This window comes from Chiloscyllium plagiosum, chromosome 22, assembly GCF_004010195.1.
Source record: "Chiloscyllium plagiosum isolate BGI_BamShark_2017 chromosome 22, ASM401019v2, whole genome shotgun sequence".
Lineage (NCBI taxonomy): Eukaryota > Metazoa > Chordata > Chondrichthyes > Orectolobiformes > Hemiscylliidae > Chiloscyllium > Chiloscyllium plagiosum.
The window spans coordinates 33,928,307-33,943,198 of NC_057731.1; the positions used below are offsets into that span (position 1 = coordinate 33,928,307).

Sequence of the window (14,892 nt, forward strand, 5' to 3'; positions counted from 1 at the left end):
AGGATCAATTAAACAACACTGATGAATGCACCAGATAATTTATGAAGCAGTTTTAAGATGACTTGATATTAAGCTGGCTGCAATGAGGCTGTTGTGAATGCTAATAAGCTGAGGTGTGAATGCCCAAGTGACTTTTAAATGCATGTTGGTTGCCTATCAATATAGCAACCTCTTTGCTCACACAAAAGTTCATGGCATTTTATTTTCTACATTATACAGTGACAGTGCTTCTTAAAAGCAATTCATTGGCTGCAAAAAATGCTTTAGGACATTTGGAGATTGTGTAAGAAAAATTATCCTTTCTTTTAGAATAAATATTCTACTGCTGCTTAAGAGGGGAGTCTGTCTTTTTGGTCTAGTGTTATGGACCAGACAAACCCGCTCAAAATATATCAAGGAAAAAGCCTATACCTTAACTTATATCTTATTTAAAGGCAAGTTTAAGGAGTTGTATTCCTGATGTGATTTGATTAGTCCACTGCTAGGCTTTAAGCCAAACACACTTTATTCTTATAACACAGTTAAAACACAAACAAGAAAAAAGTGGCATCACTTTATACTAGAGAAAGTGAGCATTGCAGATGCTGGAGATCAGAGCCGAGAGTGTGGTCCTGGAAAAGCACAGCAGGACAGGCAGCATCCGAGGAACAGAAAAATCGACTTTTCGGGCATTAGTCCTTCATCAGGAATGAAGGGCTTATGCCCAAAACATCAATTCTCCTGCTCCTTGGATGCTGCCTGACCTGCTGTGCTTTTCCAGCACCACACTCTGGCATAACATTATCTCTATTGAAATACTTAACAAAATAGTATATATGACTTAACTATCAATCATTAACTGTTCCAATATGGCAGCACCCATAAACATATCCTTGGCAAAGACAAATTTAGCAAGACAGATTTTTCTCTTATGCTATCTGCCAATCAAGGAGAAAGGAACACTAAAGAAACAACTGAACAGCAGAGAGAGAACTCAAGCTTTTTGTTGCAGTACAGAGAGAGAGCCGTACCTATCAGCTTCAACAGTCAGCTCTCAACCTAACTGAAAGCAAAACTAAAACTGTACGAGCCTGAGTCCACCAACTCCTGAGTCTTTTGTCTAATTACAAAGATACACTCAGGGAGCTCATAGCTGTTTACCCATTGCTTCAGAAGCAGACATTCCATCACCACTGTCAACATCACTCTGCAAGAGAAACAGCACAGAATTAATCCCTCTTAAAGGCACAGTACTGTCACACCAGAAATATTTAGCAGCTTTTTGGTACCTTTTTAGACATACTTTACATCCAGCTAATCCATTCCTACCTCCATTGTGTCCTTAAACTCTTCTCCCATGTTGCAATTTAATGTTGGTAAAGGCTTGTTGAATCCTTCTTTGTTTCTTAGCCAATATGTTGCTTGAATACCTTTTCCCTATGAAAAATACAAGCGGGTCATATTTTTGATGGTACATATTGAAATATTCAATTGTTTTGTTTCTAAAGTAAATTACATTTTCTTATACCAAAGGTTCGGTGTGCCAAACAGTAAGTGTGAAGACTTTGCCTTAAAAAAGTATTTTTCTTTAATGTATAACTTCCATGTTTTTAAATTGAAGGAAACCAGAGCAAGGGGATACTTTTCTTTGTGTCTGAAGAATGCTCAGGGTTCAGACACAGGAAAGAGGAAAAGGGAGTGGAGATTTAGTTCACCAGGTCACCATTCCCATGACATTGTCCCAGGATTCATCCTTGATTGAATAAACCTGAGCTTATGCCTACACCAATCATTGTGCACTGAAGTGAAATGAAAGCAAGCATTTTCCAGTCTCCTACCTCATTTCCCAATATACTGAGCCACAAAACATCCAAAAGTAAAGGCAGCACCCAGAAGGAGATGTTCCAAACTCTAATCTGGAGTCAGCCTAGGCTGGAAGATCATTGAGATCAGCATGGCTTATGAGAAGCATGAAGATGGAGATGGTTATGGGTAAGGTTATTTTCATAACCTTCAAGGAGAAAAGTCAAGTCTAGTTGCTAGGAGTGCCAGCAAGTCCCTTGCTTCCACCTTCCATCAGAAACTAACATGCTAATAATCTGGACTAGGAAATTTGATACAGTACCCCTCAGATGCTTAGTGGAGGAAGGATGACATTGAAAAAACTGTTCTTAAATATTTGGAAGAAATTTTAAAATAATTATTTTAGGTCTTGTATTAAAGTTGAGTACAATTACATAAGTTTTGTGTGGGTACAATAGTAAATCTAGACAGATCCACTTGTACTCAAATAGCAAACCCCTTAACTGTGGCTTATTTATGCTCCTTAAATTATATCAACAACAAATTGCAAACTAAAAGAGTCATCATGAATTTTGTTTCAGGAATGGAGGGGAAGTCAGAGAGAGCAGCTGAGAGTTAGGGTTCCGTGTGTTAAGTATGGGGGAGGGTATCTGACTCTCTGCCCCACCAATGAGAAAGTTTGAAATCAAGCTCCAAACCTACACCTTCAAAGCTGACTAGTGAACTCTTCAGTGAATCATAAGCCTCAATAATGAAATCCTGGCCCACCAGAAGTTGCCAAAGTATCTGAGGTTTGCAGTCACCAAGTCCGATAGAATTGCCATAAAGGCCAATTTAGTGGCTTAATTGGTGAGAAGTTAAGGATGTTCTTTTTTGGACTCATGGGGAAGAGGGGTATTAGGGATTTGGCGCAAGGGTAGGGGTAGCCTTCAGTGTTCATCCTCTTGGCTCCCTATCCCTGCCTCTGAATGACCAAGACAGGTGGAAATAGAGTATCCCAACTCCATACCAGAAGGTAAGGTATTTTTCTCTGATAGAAAACCAACTATTTTCTAATTAATGGCCTTAATTAGTATTAAGATGCGAAAGGCATCCATATACCTTCCTACTCAATGCTTAATTGTTGAAATGGTGAGAAGGGGGGGCAACTACTTATCTGGAGCCAACTTGTCCATTTGCCCTTCTTGATAGCTTCCTCATCACCTCCAGGGAAGGGATAATCGCACTCAGCAAATCCACCTCAGCCCAGCTTTGATTATTTTAGAGTATATTAAAGGCTACCTTAAACTTGAAATTCTCAATACAAGTTGTAGGTAAGTTGCATGGCTTTTTCAATGATAGATGTTTTGTTGTATGATGACAAAAAAATGTTTTGTTACAAAACCTGAAGTGTCCAATTTTGGCAGATTATTCTGAAGGAGATGTTTCACACTGAGGAAGCTTCAGATTGTCTTTAACATAACTACAAACCATGCTCATTAAAGACAAACAAAGGTATTGTGGGTCACAGTAGATTTTTAAATTTTACCTAAGGACCAATAGGCCACTTCGGATATTACTTATATTAAGGCACTAGCAACATTCCCAGAGAAGATCTCTGAATATATTTCATAAAATTGAATTGCAGAGTATATAGAAATGGCAACTTAATTCATTTGCCAACTTGTTAAGTGCAGATGTCAAATGTATTACTTTCAAACAAGTGTTTTCAAAAAACCATTTCTATAGGGAAAGAAACTAAAAGGAAGTCCTAACTATTAATTTATGTTCACAGTTTGGTTACCTACCTTCACTTTAATTGTCCCTCTCTTTACAACATCGTATCCTCCCAGTGCCCTCAGTGCTTCAGCAGTGCTCTCTGATATGTGTATTGTCAAAGCTAAATATCAAAAAAAGATTAATATAGTATAAGTGTATAAGAAATAGGAGCAGGAAAATGACTACAAAAAGAACCAAGCAGTAGAGCTAACCAATAAAACCTTTTATATCTTTTCACTTCTGAAACACAGCCCAAGAGACAAGGCCCTAAGTCATGACCAGAGAAGGGATGGGAACTGGAATTAAACTAAGGAGTTGAATTTAGTGATCACTACCTTGCATTCACCTCACTCTGAGCTAACTTAATGGAATTCATATGGAAGTCTGTCTCGGGTTGCCTTCCAGCCTGTGTTTCCTTCTTTGTTGAGCTTCTTTGTATGTAGGTTTTGTTGAGGGTAAGAGGAAGCTCACACCTAGTCACAGGGTTCTCACTTTTGCACATGCCCACACACATGTATACCTGTGCACACTCAGACTGTCTCTGTCTCTGCTTCTCACAGACTCCCTCCCTCTCATAGATGTCCTATCTCATATCTCCTCTCTATCCCATGCAGACTCACTGATCTCACAATCACACTCCCTCTTGTACAGTCACTCAGTTACACAAACTCACTTCTTCCTCCTAGGACCAAGTGCTTTGGAAAAGTTATTGCCAAAAAGGGATTCAGGATGGTAGAAAGCTGCCAAGATGTGTTTGTTTACTCTGTCCTGTATGGGATGCCAGCTGCCTTGGGAGGGCACATACATGCTGTTGCTGCAACTCCCATCCATTGTGGCCTTCACAGCCTGTTCTGCTGACTTGGTCCCTGTGCTCTTTTAGAGAGTCAGTGCATGCTTGGAAAGGTGAGAGACAGAGGGTCTGAGCATGAGGATGGTGAGAGGGAATGGGGCAAGTGTGAAAGAATGGTGAGAGAGAATGGGGCAAGTGTGAAAGGATATGAGAGAGAATGGGGCAAGTGTGTTAGGATGGTGAGAGAGAATGGGGCAAGTGTGTCAGGATGGTGAGGGAATGGGGCAAGTGTGTCAAGATGGTGAGAGAGAATGGGGCAAGTGTATCAAGGTGGTGAGAGAGTGGGATGAATTGGTCAGGAGGAGTTATGTTCTAATCCATCTATCATTGTCATAAATGAGCCAGATAATAGATTGGAAACAGTTCATTTGATTTCTTGTCCATACTAAGTTCCACACTAAACATTAATTTATGTTAGAAAGCACAAGTATTTTGTTAATAATACTTCTGTGAACCACTAGGGGACATTGTATTACTTGCGAATAGCTATGTCAATACAAGTTGCTGTTGAGAATACGCAAGAAATTGGAGAGATATTTTCATCAGGTCTGTTTCCCTGATTCCTCCTTTCTGACCACAATTATTTCTGTTCGGTGAAAAGGCATTTCCTCTGTCATTGATCTAAAAACCCATAGTAGTAAACAAATTAAATGAAACTGATTTCTTCGAGCCATTGAACGTTAATTTCTTTTAAATGTATGTCTGAAATTTAACTTACATTTACTGTGTCCATGTTTTCACTCAGCAAAATATTTTCCAAATATTCACAGCACAGAGAAGGATTTGCAGAATTGATTGCAGTCATACCATCTGGAGTAGTTAACATTTGTGTACAGGATACTGTCCCGTCCAGTTGCCAGGGAAGCTGAGTTCTTTGGGTTATTTTATTTATTTAAGAACCAAAGAGGAAAAACACCAAATACTTACGCAAACCATTGCTTTCCATTCTTGATGCTACATTGACAGTATCACCAAACAGACAGTATCTGGGCATCGTTGTTCCAACTACGCCTGTAACTACTGGACCTGCAAGAATAATTAAGCAGTGATTTAAGGGAGGAATAGTCTCTTCACAGCTCTGTAATTGCTACCATTCAATCTACCAACCAATATTCGGGTGCTGTTTCCTGGTTCATGTAATTTGCAACAACTAGAAATCAGCTCCCAAGAATCAGCTCTCAAACCGAAGCAACAAGATTCTAAGTTGATCAGATAATATTGAAACTGGAAAGTAAAACTCCTCTGAGGAATCTTTGGAGATTATGTTACCATGTTTAACACTGTGAGGTGGCACAGTGGCTCAGTGGTTAGCACTGCTGCCTCACAGCACCAGGGTCCCAGGTTCAATTCCAGCCTGAGGCAACTGTCTGTGTGGAGTTTGCACATTCTCCCCATGTCTGTGTGGATTTCCTCCATGTGCTCTGGTTTCCTCCCTCAGTCCAAAGATGTGTAGGTCAGGTGAATTGGCCATGCTAAATTGTACATAGTGTTACTTATATTAGTCAGAGGGAAATGGGTCTGTGTGGGTTACTCTTCGGAGGGGTCGGTGTGGATTTGTTGGGCCGAAGGGCCTGTTTCCACACTGTAGGGAATCTAATCTTAAAAAAAAATGAGTGAAATATAATATTGCCAATCACATGAAGGAATAATAGGTTTCTTGAACATAGCTATCTACCAAAAGTGGAATGTTGTTGTTCTTTCTTTCATACTTGAGAATTTCTCAATAGGACAGCACCAAATTTGTTTTAAAACTAGAATTGAACCTTTGGTCATCCTGTGTCTTACAATTCAAATACTGTCTGGATATTGAGCTCATGTCTAACACATAGAATCGCTTCCATAGAAACGTTCATATGCCCTCTAGAAGGAGGGTGATATAACTTGACTCAGAGAAAGTGAGGACTGCTGGAGATCAGAGTCGAGATTATGGTAATAGAAATGCCCAGCCGGTCAGGCAGCATCCGAGGAGCAGGAGAGTCAACATTTTGAGCATAAGCCCTTCATCAGGAATGAGGATTGTGGGCCAAGGGGGCTGAGAGATAAATGGGAGGGGCATGGGGCTGGGGGAAGATAGCTGAAAATGTGATAGGTAGATGAAGGTGTGGGTGAAGGTGATAGGTCAGAGAGGAAGGTGGAGCGGATAGGTGGGAAGGAAGATGTGCAGGTAGGACAGGTCAAGTTGGAAGATTGGAACTGGGATAAGGTGGAGGAGGGGAAATGAGGAAACTGATGAAATCCACATTGATCCCGTGTAGTTGGACTTTGACTACTATTCTAGTGATTGTGTAAATCTCATAAATTGATAAAGTTACATTGAATACAAATAAATTTGATCAGTAGTTTGAGCTGTTCTATTTTGCCATCCCTATCTAAACTGAATAAGAACTTCAGTCAGAATAAGAACAATTGTTAATCATCAAATGCGGGAACTCTGATAGGACAGAAGGTAAAAAGATGCAGAATTTAGATGGTGATGAAACTTGTCATCAAGCCCTTGCAGTGTGTTTGCTTTGCTTTTATCCGACCTCTCATTCATTGCAATGACCTCTTATTGCATCTTCATGTACTAAACTTGAAGGGAACTGTCCACAGCCATTGAATGTGATGAAGAGTTTAAAAGTAGAATACCTGGGGTTCACTTTTAGCACCACTACTCCCAACCACAATGCGGGAATGGCAAGAGCGAGAGGATGTAGAAGTATTTTCATTCACTTATTGGCTCAACACCATTCAATTCCTACTCAGTAACAATTTAGCTATGATTATGAAATTGGTCTAAGCTGGTAACACCTTATAGAAACGTAAGAAACACAGCCATTAATAAAGTCTCACTGTCCAGCGGCTCCCTTTTAACTTATAAATTCTGAAGCCTGAGCAGAGTCAGCTCTACCTTGACAGGAGTTGCAGAGTAACTAGAAAAGACCAAAACACCTTCCCAAAGACCTTTACATCCTTCCTAAAGTATGGCAACCAGGTCTTGCCTCTATACCGTAGTTGTGGCAACATCAGAGATTTATAGAAGTTTCACATAACCTTTCCTGTTTTTGTAATATCTTTGTTTATGAGAGCAAAGATTCCGCATGTGGAATCATTGTGGGTTAGGGCGAGGAAGAATATTTGGATTTTCCATGGGAGTCATCAACTCTGCCATTATCCCTACTTCCCTGTGGCACTCGTGGCAGGGATCATTTCCCAGCAGGATGTAGCAACTGCCCAAATTCCCACACATCTCCATATCCAGGACATCATTGCCACAGCTTTGGGTGAGTGACATATAGTAAAGTTCAATATAATCAACATTGCAAGGAGACTAATAGGAGAGCCTCAATGGTCTTATTCCTTCAAGACCCTAAGCTGTTGTCCCACCAAGTTTGTATGACATTATCAGAGTGAGTAGTTAACTGTGAATCCTTTCAGACCCTTGCACTGTTGATAAGTGTGTGCTGAAGTGGGTAGATTCTTTAATATGTTCATTAGGCTAAACCTTTTCATTCAGCCTCAATGATGGTGGTATTGGTGAAACCACCCTGTTCACTTCCTGAACTCAGCTATTTGAGGATTGCTGTCACTAGTAATAGAATGCATTATCTGTAGTCTTCCCGTTGTCCTTGTGCTCTTGCATAATTTCAATTAAAAATCTAAATTTAAATAATGGTCATAATTTTATGCAGGCTCAGAGGCTCCATACAGTGGCTGAAGAGTAGGGGTTGAGACTGTTAGTGCAACGCAGGGAACCCCAGGTTGACTTATGTGTTTTGGGCTGTCACATGACTCAGGGTTTATTGCTCCGAACATAAGGAAACTAAATTCTCTGTTTGAATTTAAGCCGTCCTCTTCTATGCTTTTCCGGTTAAAGTTAAGGATTCACATTTTTCGTGGCTAAATAAAAACCTCTGTACCATTAACAGTTTGCTGAATTATTCTCACCCTCTATGAGTTAAAGTAATGCTTCTCACTCTCTCCAGTTTCAGTGAATGATGTTTGTGATGTCAAGAAATACCTCCCACTTACATATAATTTTCTTCTCTGGCTTAATTCTTGTTGACTACAGCCTAATGTCGATGACTGTTTTCATCCTGGTTTCTACCTGAATGATTCTTGGAGTCCGCTTTCAATAGACACTTAACACCTTTAGCAAGGATGAAATAATAGATCTCCCAACATTCCTGTGGCCTGAATAAAGTCTTCTACTTTCTTCTTACATTAGAACTTGTATATTTGGACTTTGAATATGCCCTTTTTAATTCTGTCTTTGTGAAGTCTCCAGGTCTGTGAATTGATTCTATGGCTCTTGATTTCCCTTCTAAAGACCTGTCTCAATTTGTCAGCCTGCCGTGACAGTAACGTTTTGATTTTTGCTGTAAGTACTTAGCCTTTAATTCTGTAGCATTTTTAAATGCAGTGCCTGAAATGTTTTTATCAGGCCTGAAATGTTTTTATCATTGACTATGGATTCTGCCTTGTTGAATGTTGCCATAATGTTTTCTACTGTTGGATTATGAGAAAGTGAGGACTGCAGATGCTGGAGATCAGAGCTGAAAAATGTGTTGCTGGAAAAGCGCAGCAGGTCAGGCAGCATCCAAGGAGCAGGAGAATCGACGTTTCGGGCGTAAGCCCCTCTTCAGGAATCAATCGAAATGTCAATTCTGCTCCTTGGATGCTGCCTGACCTACTGTTGGATTATTCAAAGTACAGCTCTTCCAGGTGTTGGCCATCTGACTGTGCAGAATTCTTAAAACTGTGCCTGAAGAAATCATCAGACCTCCACTCCTACCTGCCTATGGAATGAGGCAGTTCAATGGATTCCATTCCACTGCTCACCATGTGATATAAACAATTCCCACCCTCACAGCTGACTACCTATCTCATGAGGCAAGCTGTAGCACTGAGTACCAAGGGCTAGGTTTGCTGCCACCATGATCTTTTAGGGTAGGGAGCTATACAGCCCTGGTCTAGGGTGGCAGAGAATAACCACTTGATTGTTTAATGAGAAGAGGCTCCTGACTTCAACAAGATGTGGTTTATTGCATGTTAGCAAATAGGTACAAGTTACACTGATACGAATAACATTGTTACAGAGTCTATGAGCAAAACCAGGATGGTCTTATGCTTTTAAGACCCTAAGTTGTTCTCCCAACAAGTCTGTGTGGAATCATCATAGTGAGTGGTGCTTAAAACATGCCTCAGAATGGACTCTTTCAGACCCTATATCCTTATACCACAGCCATCTGTTGAATGCTCATGGCCAGGTTGTACCTGAACTGGGGTCCCACTCCATTCAGGAACCCTGTTCTCAAAGAAGGTCACATCATGGTGCACCCTGCCCTTGCTTGTCAACCCCTCACAATCTCCCGTCTGTGACTCCCTTACTCCTTTCTCCATTACTGGCTCCGGTGAAACCCTATACCCACCCAATCATCTTGCCATAGGGCCCAAGCAATACTCTTCATTCGTGGCTGTCTGCCTTTCCAATAGTTGTCAAGCCTCCTGATGGGACTATCGGGACTCGAGCTGGCAGACCTCTGATTGACCAACGGCTCTCAAATACGGGTCTTCCAGATGGGTGAGATGGTCTTGCCCTGAGCCCATGTGACAGCCCAATGGACATAAGTCAACCTGGGGTTCCCTGGCATGCCGTAACAGTCTCACCCCCTACTCTTCAGCCAGTGTGTGGTGCTCTGTGCCTGCATAAAATTATGACCATTATTTAAATTTAGATTTTTAACTGAAATCATGCAAGAATACAAGGACAATGGGAAGACTACAAATAATATATTCTATATATCATGCAAAAGAAAAATAAAACAATTAGTGCTCAAAACATTTAAAATAGATTGATGTTATGTTACCTGTGTTGAGGCCTGTGCGGAGTTTCAGTTGTACATTATCTACGTGTCTTATCTTGAAGGTCACAATGGCACTGAGAAAATGCAAAGACATTGTGGCAATTTCCCCTGCATGCTGTATTCCATTGCGAATGGGCAGTCCACTTGCTACCATGTAAGCATCGCCTATTGTTTCAACCTTCAGTTAGATAGAAATAGAATGCTGTCAAATCTTTCGTAATTGGAAATGATGTGTAAACATCTGGACTAATGGAAGTTAACAGACACAAAGAGAATTTATTTCTCGCTTTTAAATTGGATTTAACTTTTTTAAAGGGAAAGTAGCAGCAGACTTAATTGAATACAATGATACCTTCTCAGGATGATATAGCACTCTGTTTAAATTTGTAAACATTTACAATCACTCTAACCATTTTAAATAGAATCCACAACCATTTACTTCCAATGCAAGTGTTATTTAAATAATGTAATCAGTTGAACAAATGTCAGAGAAAAGTAACCGTGCCAGCATTTAACATTGTCATTTCCTATTAACCTTTTGTATTTGTTTAGAGCTGTAGTCATCTCTGGCTGGGCCAGTATTTATTGCCTGTCTGTATTTTCCTTGAGAAAGTGGTATTGAATTGTCTTCCTGAACCAGTACAGTCACCCCAGAGTGCAGGATTACCCACAGTGCTATTTGGGAGAACATTCCAGGATCATGACTCAGTGAAGGAACAGCGATATATTTACAATTTAGTAATGTAGATGTTGCCCTTTTCCTCCAGGTGGCAGAGGTTGTAGGCTTAAAAGGTGCTCTAAGGAGCCTTGGTGAGTTATTATTGTACACCTCATAGGTAGTACACATTGCCACTGTCCATCAATGGTTCAAGGTGTTAGATAGGGTGCCAATCCAATGTGTGGCATTGTCCCGGATGGTGCCAAACTTCTTTAGTGTATATGGAGCTGCACTCATCCAAGTAAGTAGAGGGTATTCTACCACACTCATGACTTGTACCTTGTATACAGTGGATAGGCTTTGACGATACAGGAGGTGAGTTACTTGCTGCAGAATTCCCAGTCTCTAACTTTCTCTTTTGGTTACAGAATTTACATGACTGATTCACTTACTGGTCAATGGTAATTCCCAGGAGGTTGATAGTGGGAGATTTAGTGATGGCAATGCCATTGTACATCAAGGGGCAATAGTTAAATTCTTTCTTGTTGAAGATGGTCATTTTCTGGTACTTGATTTGCAGGAATGTATTTGGCACTTGTAAGCCCAAGCCTGAATATGGCCCAGGTCTTGCTGCATATGGACATGAACTGGCTCAGCATTTGATGAGTCACAAATGATATTGAACTTTGTGCAATTATCAGCAAACATCCCCATCTCTGACCTCATGAAGATGGTTGAGACTGTGTCACTGCCCGGGGAAATCCTGCTTTGAGAACTGGGGCTGAGATGACTGACCTCCAACAAACATAACCATCTTCCTTTGTCTTAGGTAAGACTCCAACCAGCATTAAGTTTGCCCCTTCATGCCCATTGACCTTAGTTTTGACAGGGTTCCCTGATAACACACTCTGTGAAATACTGCTGTGACATCAAGGACAGTCACCATCATTGCCCTCTTGAATTCAGCCCTTTTGTCCATATTTGGAACAAGGCTGGTATGAGGTCAAGAACCAAATGGGTATGGCAGAACTCAAACTGATGTTAATGAATAGCTTATTATTGCTGCTTAATGACACCTATGACAGCATCTTCCATTACCTTGTTGATGATTTTGAGGAGACCGATGGGGCAATAGTTGACCAAATTTGATTTGTCCTACTTTTTGGTGACAGGGCATTTATGAGCAATTTTCCACACACTGGGTGGATGCCAGTGTAACTGAACTGGAACAGATGTCTAGGGGTTGCAGCTAGTTCTGGAGCTGAAATCTTCAATACTATTGCAGATCGAAGATTCCAATTTTAATCCAGTTCTGCAGCAAACAACTCATCTGCTGACTCATTAAAGCCTATCCTCTGCCTACAAGATACAATCAGGAATATGGTAGAATATTCTCTCATTGCCTGCATCAGTACAACTCCAAAAACACTAAAGAAGCAGATCACTCGATTGGCGTCCCATCTCACACACAATTGTGCACTACACACAGTGATGTGTACTATTTAGAAGATGTACTGCAAAAACTCAGCAACAACTATAGTCTTTACCATATCTAGTGTCTTTTGATATTGACTGGGCTGTAAATGCTGGTGTCTTTTTCGGTCTTTGTTGATATTTGGTGGCCCATCTGGTTTCATTACCTTTATGGTGTATTGCGAGACTGTGTCAAAGGGCATTCAAAGTTCAAGCATATTATTATGAATCTGGAGTCACATGTAGGCTAGGCCAGGTTAGGGTCCCAGGCTTTCCTTCTCTAAAGGATATGATTGAGCCAGAGTTCCCACTTCCCTGTGCTCCTGTTGCAAAGACAGAGGTTGTCCAGTAGTTAGGAATGCCATGAGGACTACACATCTGTCCAATCATTTCTGATCGTTCTATCATCCTATTGTAATAGCTTGTCAGCATTGAAATTCAAACTACAATGTAACAATGTACTTATGCAATTATGTATCACATTCAGTGAATCATTCATAACAGGGTCTAGATATTTGAAACTTCTGTTTAACTTTGGTGTGGTAGTCTCACAATACTAAGGCTTCCTCTTATCCTTGTTACTCCAGGCTGGAACTTGGCATGTGGTGGGACTTGATTACTATATTTTACAAAACCAATGGAGGAGTCAATGACCACTTTAAAGCTTGACATTGGAGCAAGTCATTTTTAAAAACACCTTATATTTATTTGTCTCTTTACTTACTCTGACAATAATTTAATTTAGCCTAATGATAACTGTGCCACACCAAGATGCTGAAACACAAACAGATGAATTCATTGAAGGCTACAAGTGATTAAACTGGTTTGAGGAAAGAAATCATGTCTGAATGGAATCATTCCATATGATTGGGATGATTCTATATTTAAAAAAAGTATTAATTGGAAAGGTTAAAAGCATCAGCAATGCACTGCATGCACCTGAGGTGTATGAAGAGATTGCAGGGGGAGGGGTTGGTGATTGTGGGAGATGAAGAAGGACTAAACCAAGTGCTGCTCCGTTGCCTACCTTACACAAATTGTGAGATTAAGGGAACAGTCTAACTAGAAATGAAAATACACCTTCAGCTGTTCATTTTAAATGTGAGCTCGATAAAGTTTTGTTAAACCAGTGTATTTAAGGGCCGAAGGTAGGTATATCAAGTTAGAGCAACCATAGTCTCCTTGAATGATGGAACAGGCTCGAGGGGTTGAATGGCCTACTCTTGTTCGTATGTTCTTATATTAATAGTAACTAGCAGGTTTTTGCAGTGCATAAAGTTGTTCAGGTATCATTAAGGTTCACTCTGAATGGAGCAGTGCACTGTTAAATTTTCACTGGGAAATGTCTACATGTTAAGTCTATAAGACACTCCAGTGGAGTGACACTGTATTGGCTTCAGAAATGTTTTGCTTTTTCTAATACATATGTTCAAGAATTACTTGACCTCTTTTATTATTTGGTCTTTCCTTCATGTCAAACATGGTGAAATCATACAATTGTTTATCCTGAGCTTAACCCTCCTGAAGTCAAGATAACAGGAGCAAAAGTGTTGAATTTTATTAAACACTAAATGTATCAAGTGTTATCCAGTCAGCATTTTCCTACCTTGTAGACATCATAAGACTTAATAATGTCATCAAACAGGCTGTACAGGTCATTGAGCATATCCACAATTTGCAGTGGGGTGCTGACAGAGCACAGGCTTGTGAAGCCAACAATATCTGAGAAGGAGATAGTAACACATTCAAAGAATTCTGGCTCCACATGGTTTCCTTGCATGAGCTGTTCTGCAATGAACCTGTTGATGATTAGAATGGCATCTAGAAGTCAGCAGGCAACGGTTTCATAATCTAAAGAAGATGCTTACATCTTTGAAAACTTGATGAAAGGTCATTGACTTGAAATATTAAAAGAAAAATCTTCAAAAGCCCAGAATGCTTATTTACCTGGATTTGGGCTGCCCTATTGGGTATGAATAAAACATTTGAAAACTAATGCACTTAAATCGGATCTGAAGGTGTGTTTATCATGAGACAATTTTTCTCTAACCTTGCAGCCTTTATGAAATGTGCTTGGCATTGCAAGACTGAACATTTATGTTAAGAGCCCATTTAGTTGCTTTGCATTTAAAAGGGCATAAATTTGCTTACATCATGTCACAAAATAACTTGCTAACAGATGTATAAAAATCTAAAAGGATGTTAAAATCAGCAGTAAAGTGGATTAGGGACCAAAACAGGGAAATTAGTCATGGAGGCAAGAGGCATATCTGGGTTCTTAAATTAATCCATTACATCTCCTCTATGAGGAGATGCCAGACCATGTGACAGAGGAAGAAACTCAGTCACTTGAAAGGTTTAAAATTGACCAGGAGGAGGCAATGAATAAGCTGTTGGGGCTTAAAGTTGATGAGATACGAGGACTAGATGAGATGCATCCAAGGATTTTGAAGCGAGAGTGGAAATTGAAGACTGGAGAATTGCAAATGTTATGTCATTGTTCAAAATAGGTTGTTAAAATAAGC

General features: G+C 40.1%; 1 protein-coding gene across 1 annotated transcript in view; it reads right to left on the reverse strand.

Moving 5' to 3' along the window:
- Positions 1-1,094: 1,094 nt before the first annotated feature.
- Positions 1,095-14,892, reverse strand: part of gucy2g (guanylate cyclase 2g) — a 59,160-nt gene continuing 45,362 nt past the window's right edge. Inside the window, exons 18-23 of the mRNA XM_043713162.1 lie at positions 13,974-14,166; positions 10,240-10,414; positions 5,318-5,416; positions 3,570-3,661; positions 1,309-1,416; positions 1,095-1,186 (exon numbers count right to left, since the gene is read on the reverse strand). Of these exons, the coding sequence (XP_043569097.1) occupies positions 1,127-1,186; positions 1,309-1,416; positions 3,570-3,661; positions 5,318-5,416; positions 10,240-10,414; positions 13,974-14,166 (727 nt within the window). The 3' untranslated portion in view covers positions 1,095-1,126. The remainder of the gene's footprint in view (positions 1,187-1,308; positions 1,417-3,569; positions 3,662-5,317; positions 5,417-10,239; positions 10,415-13,973; positions 14,167-14,892) is intronic.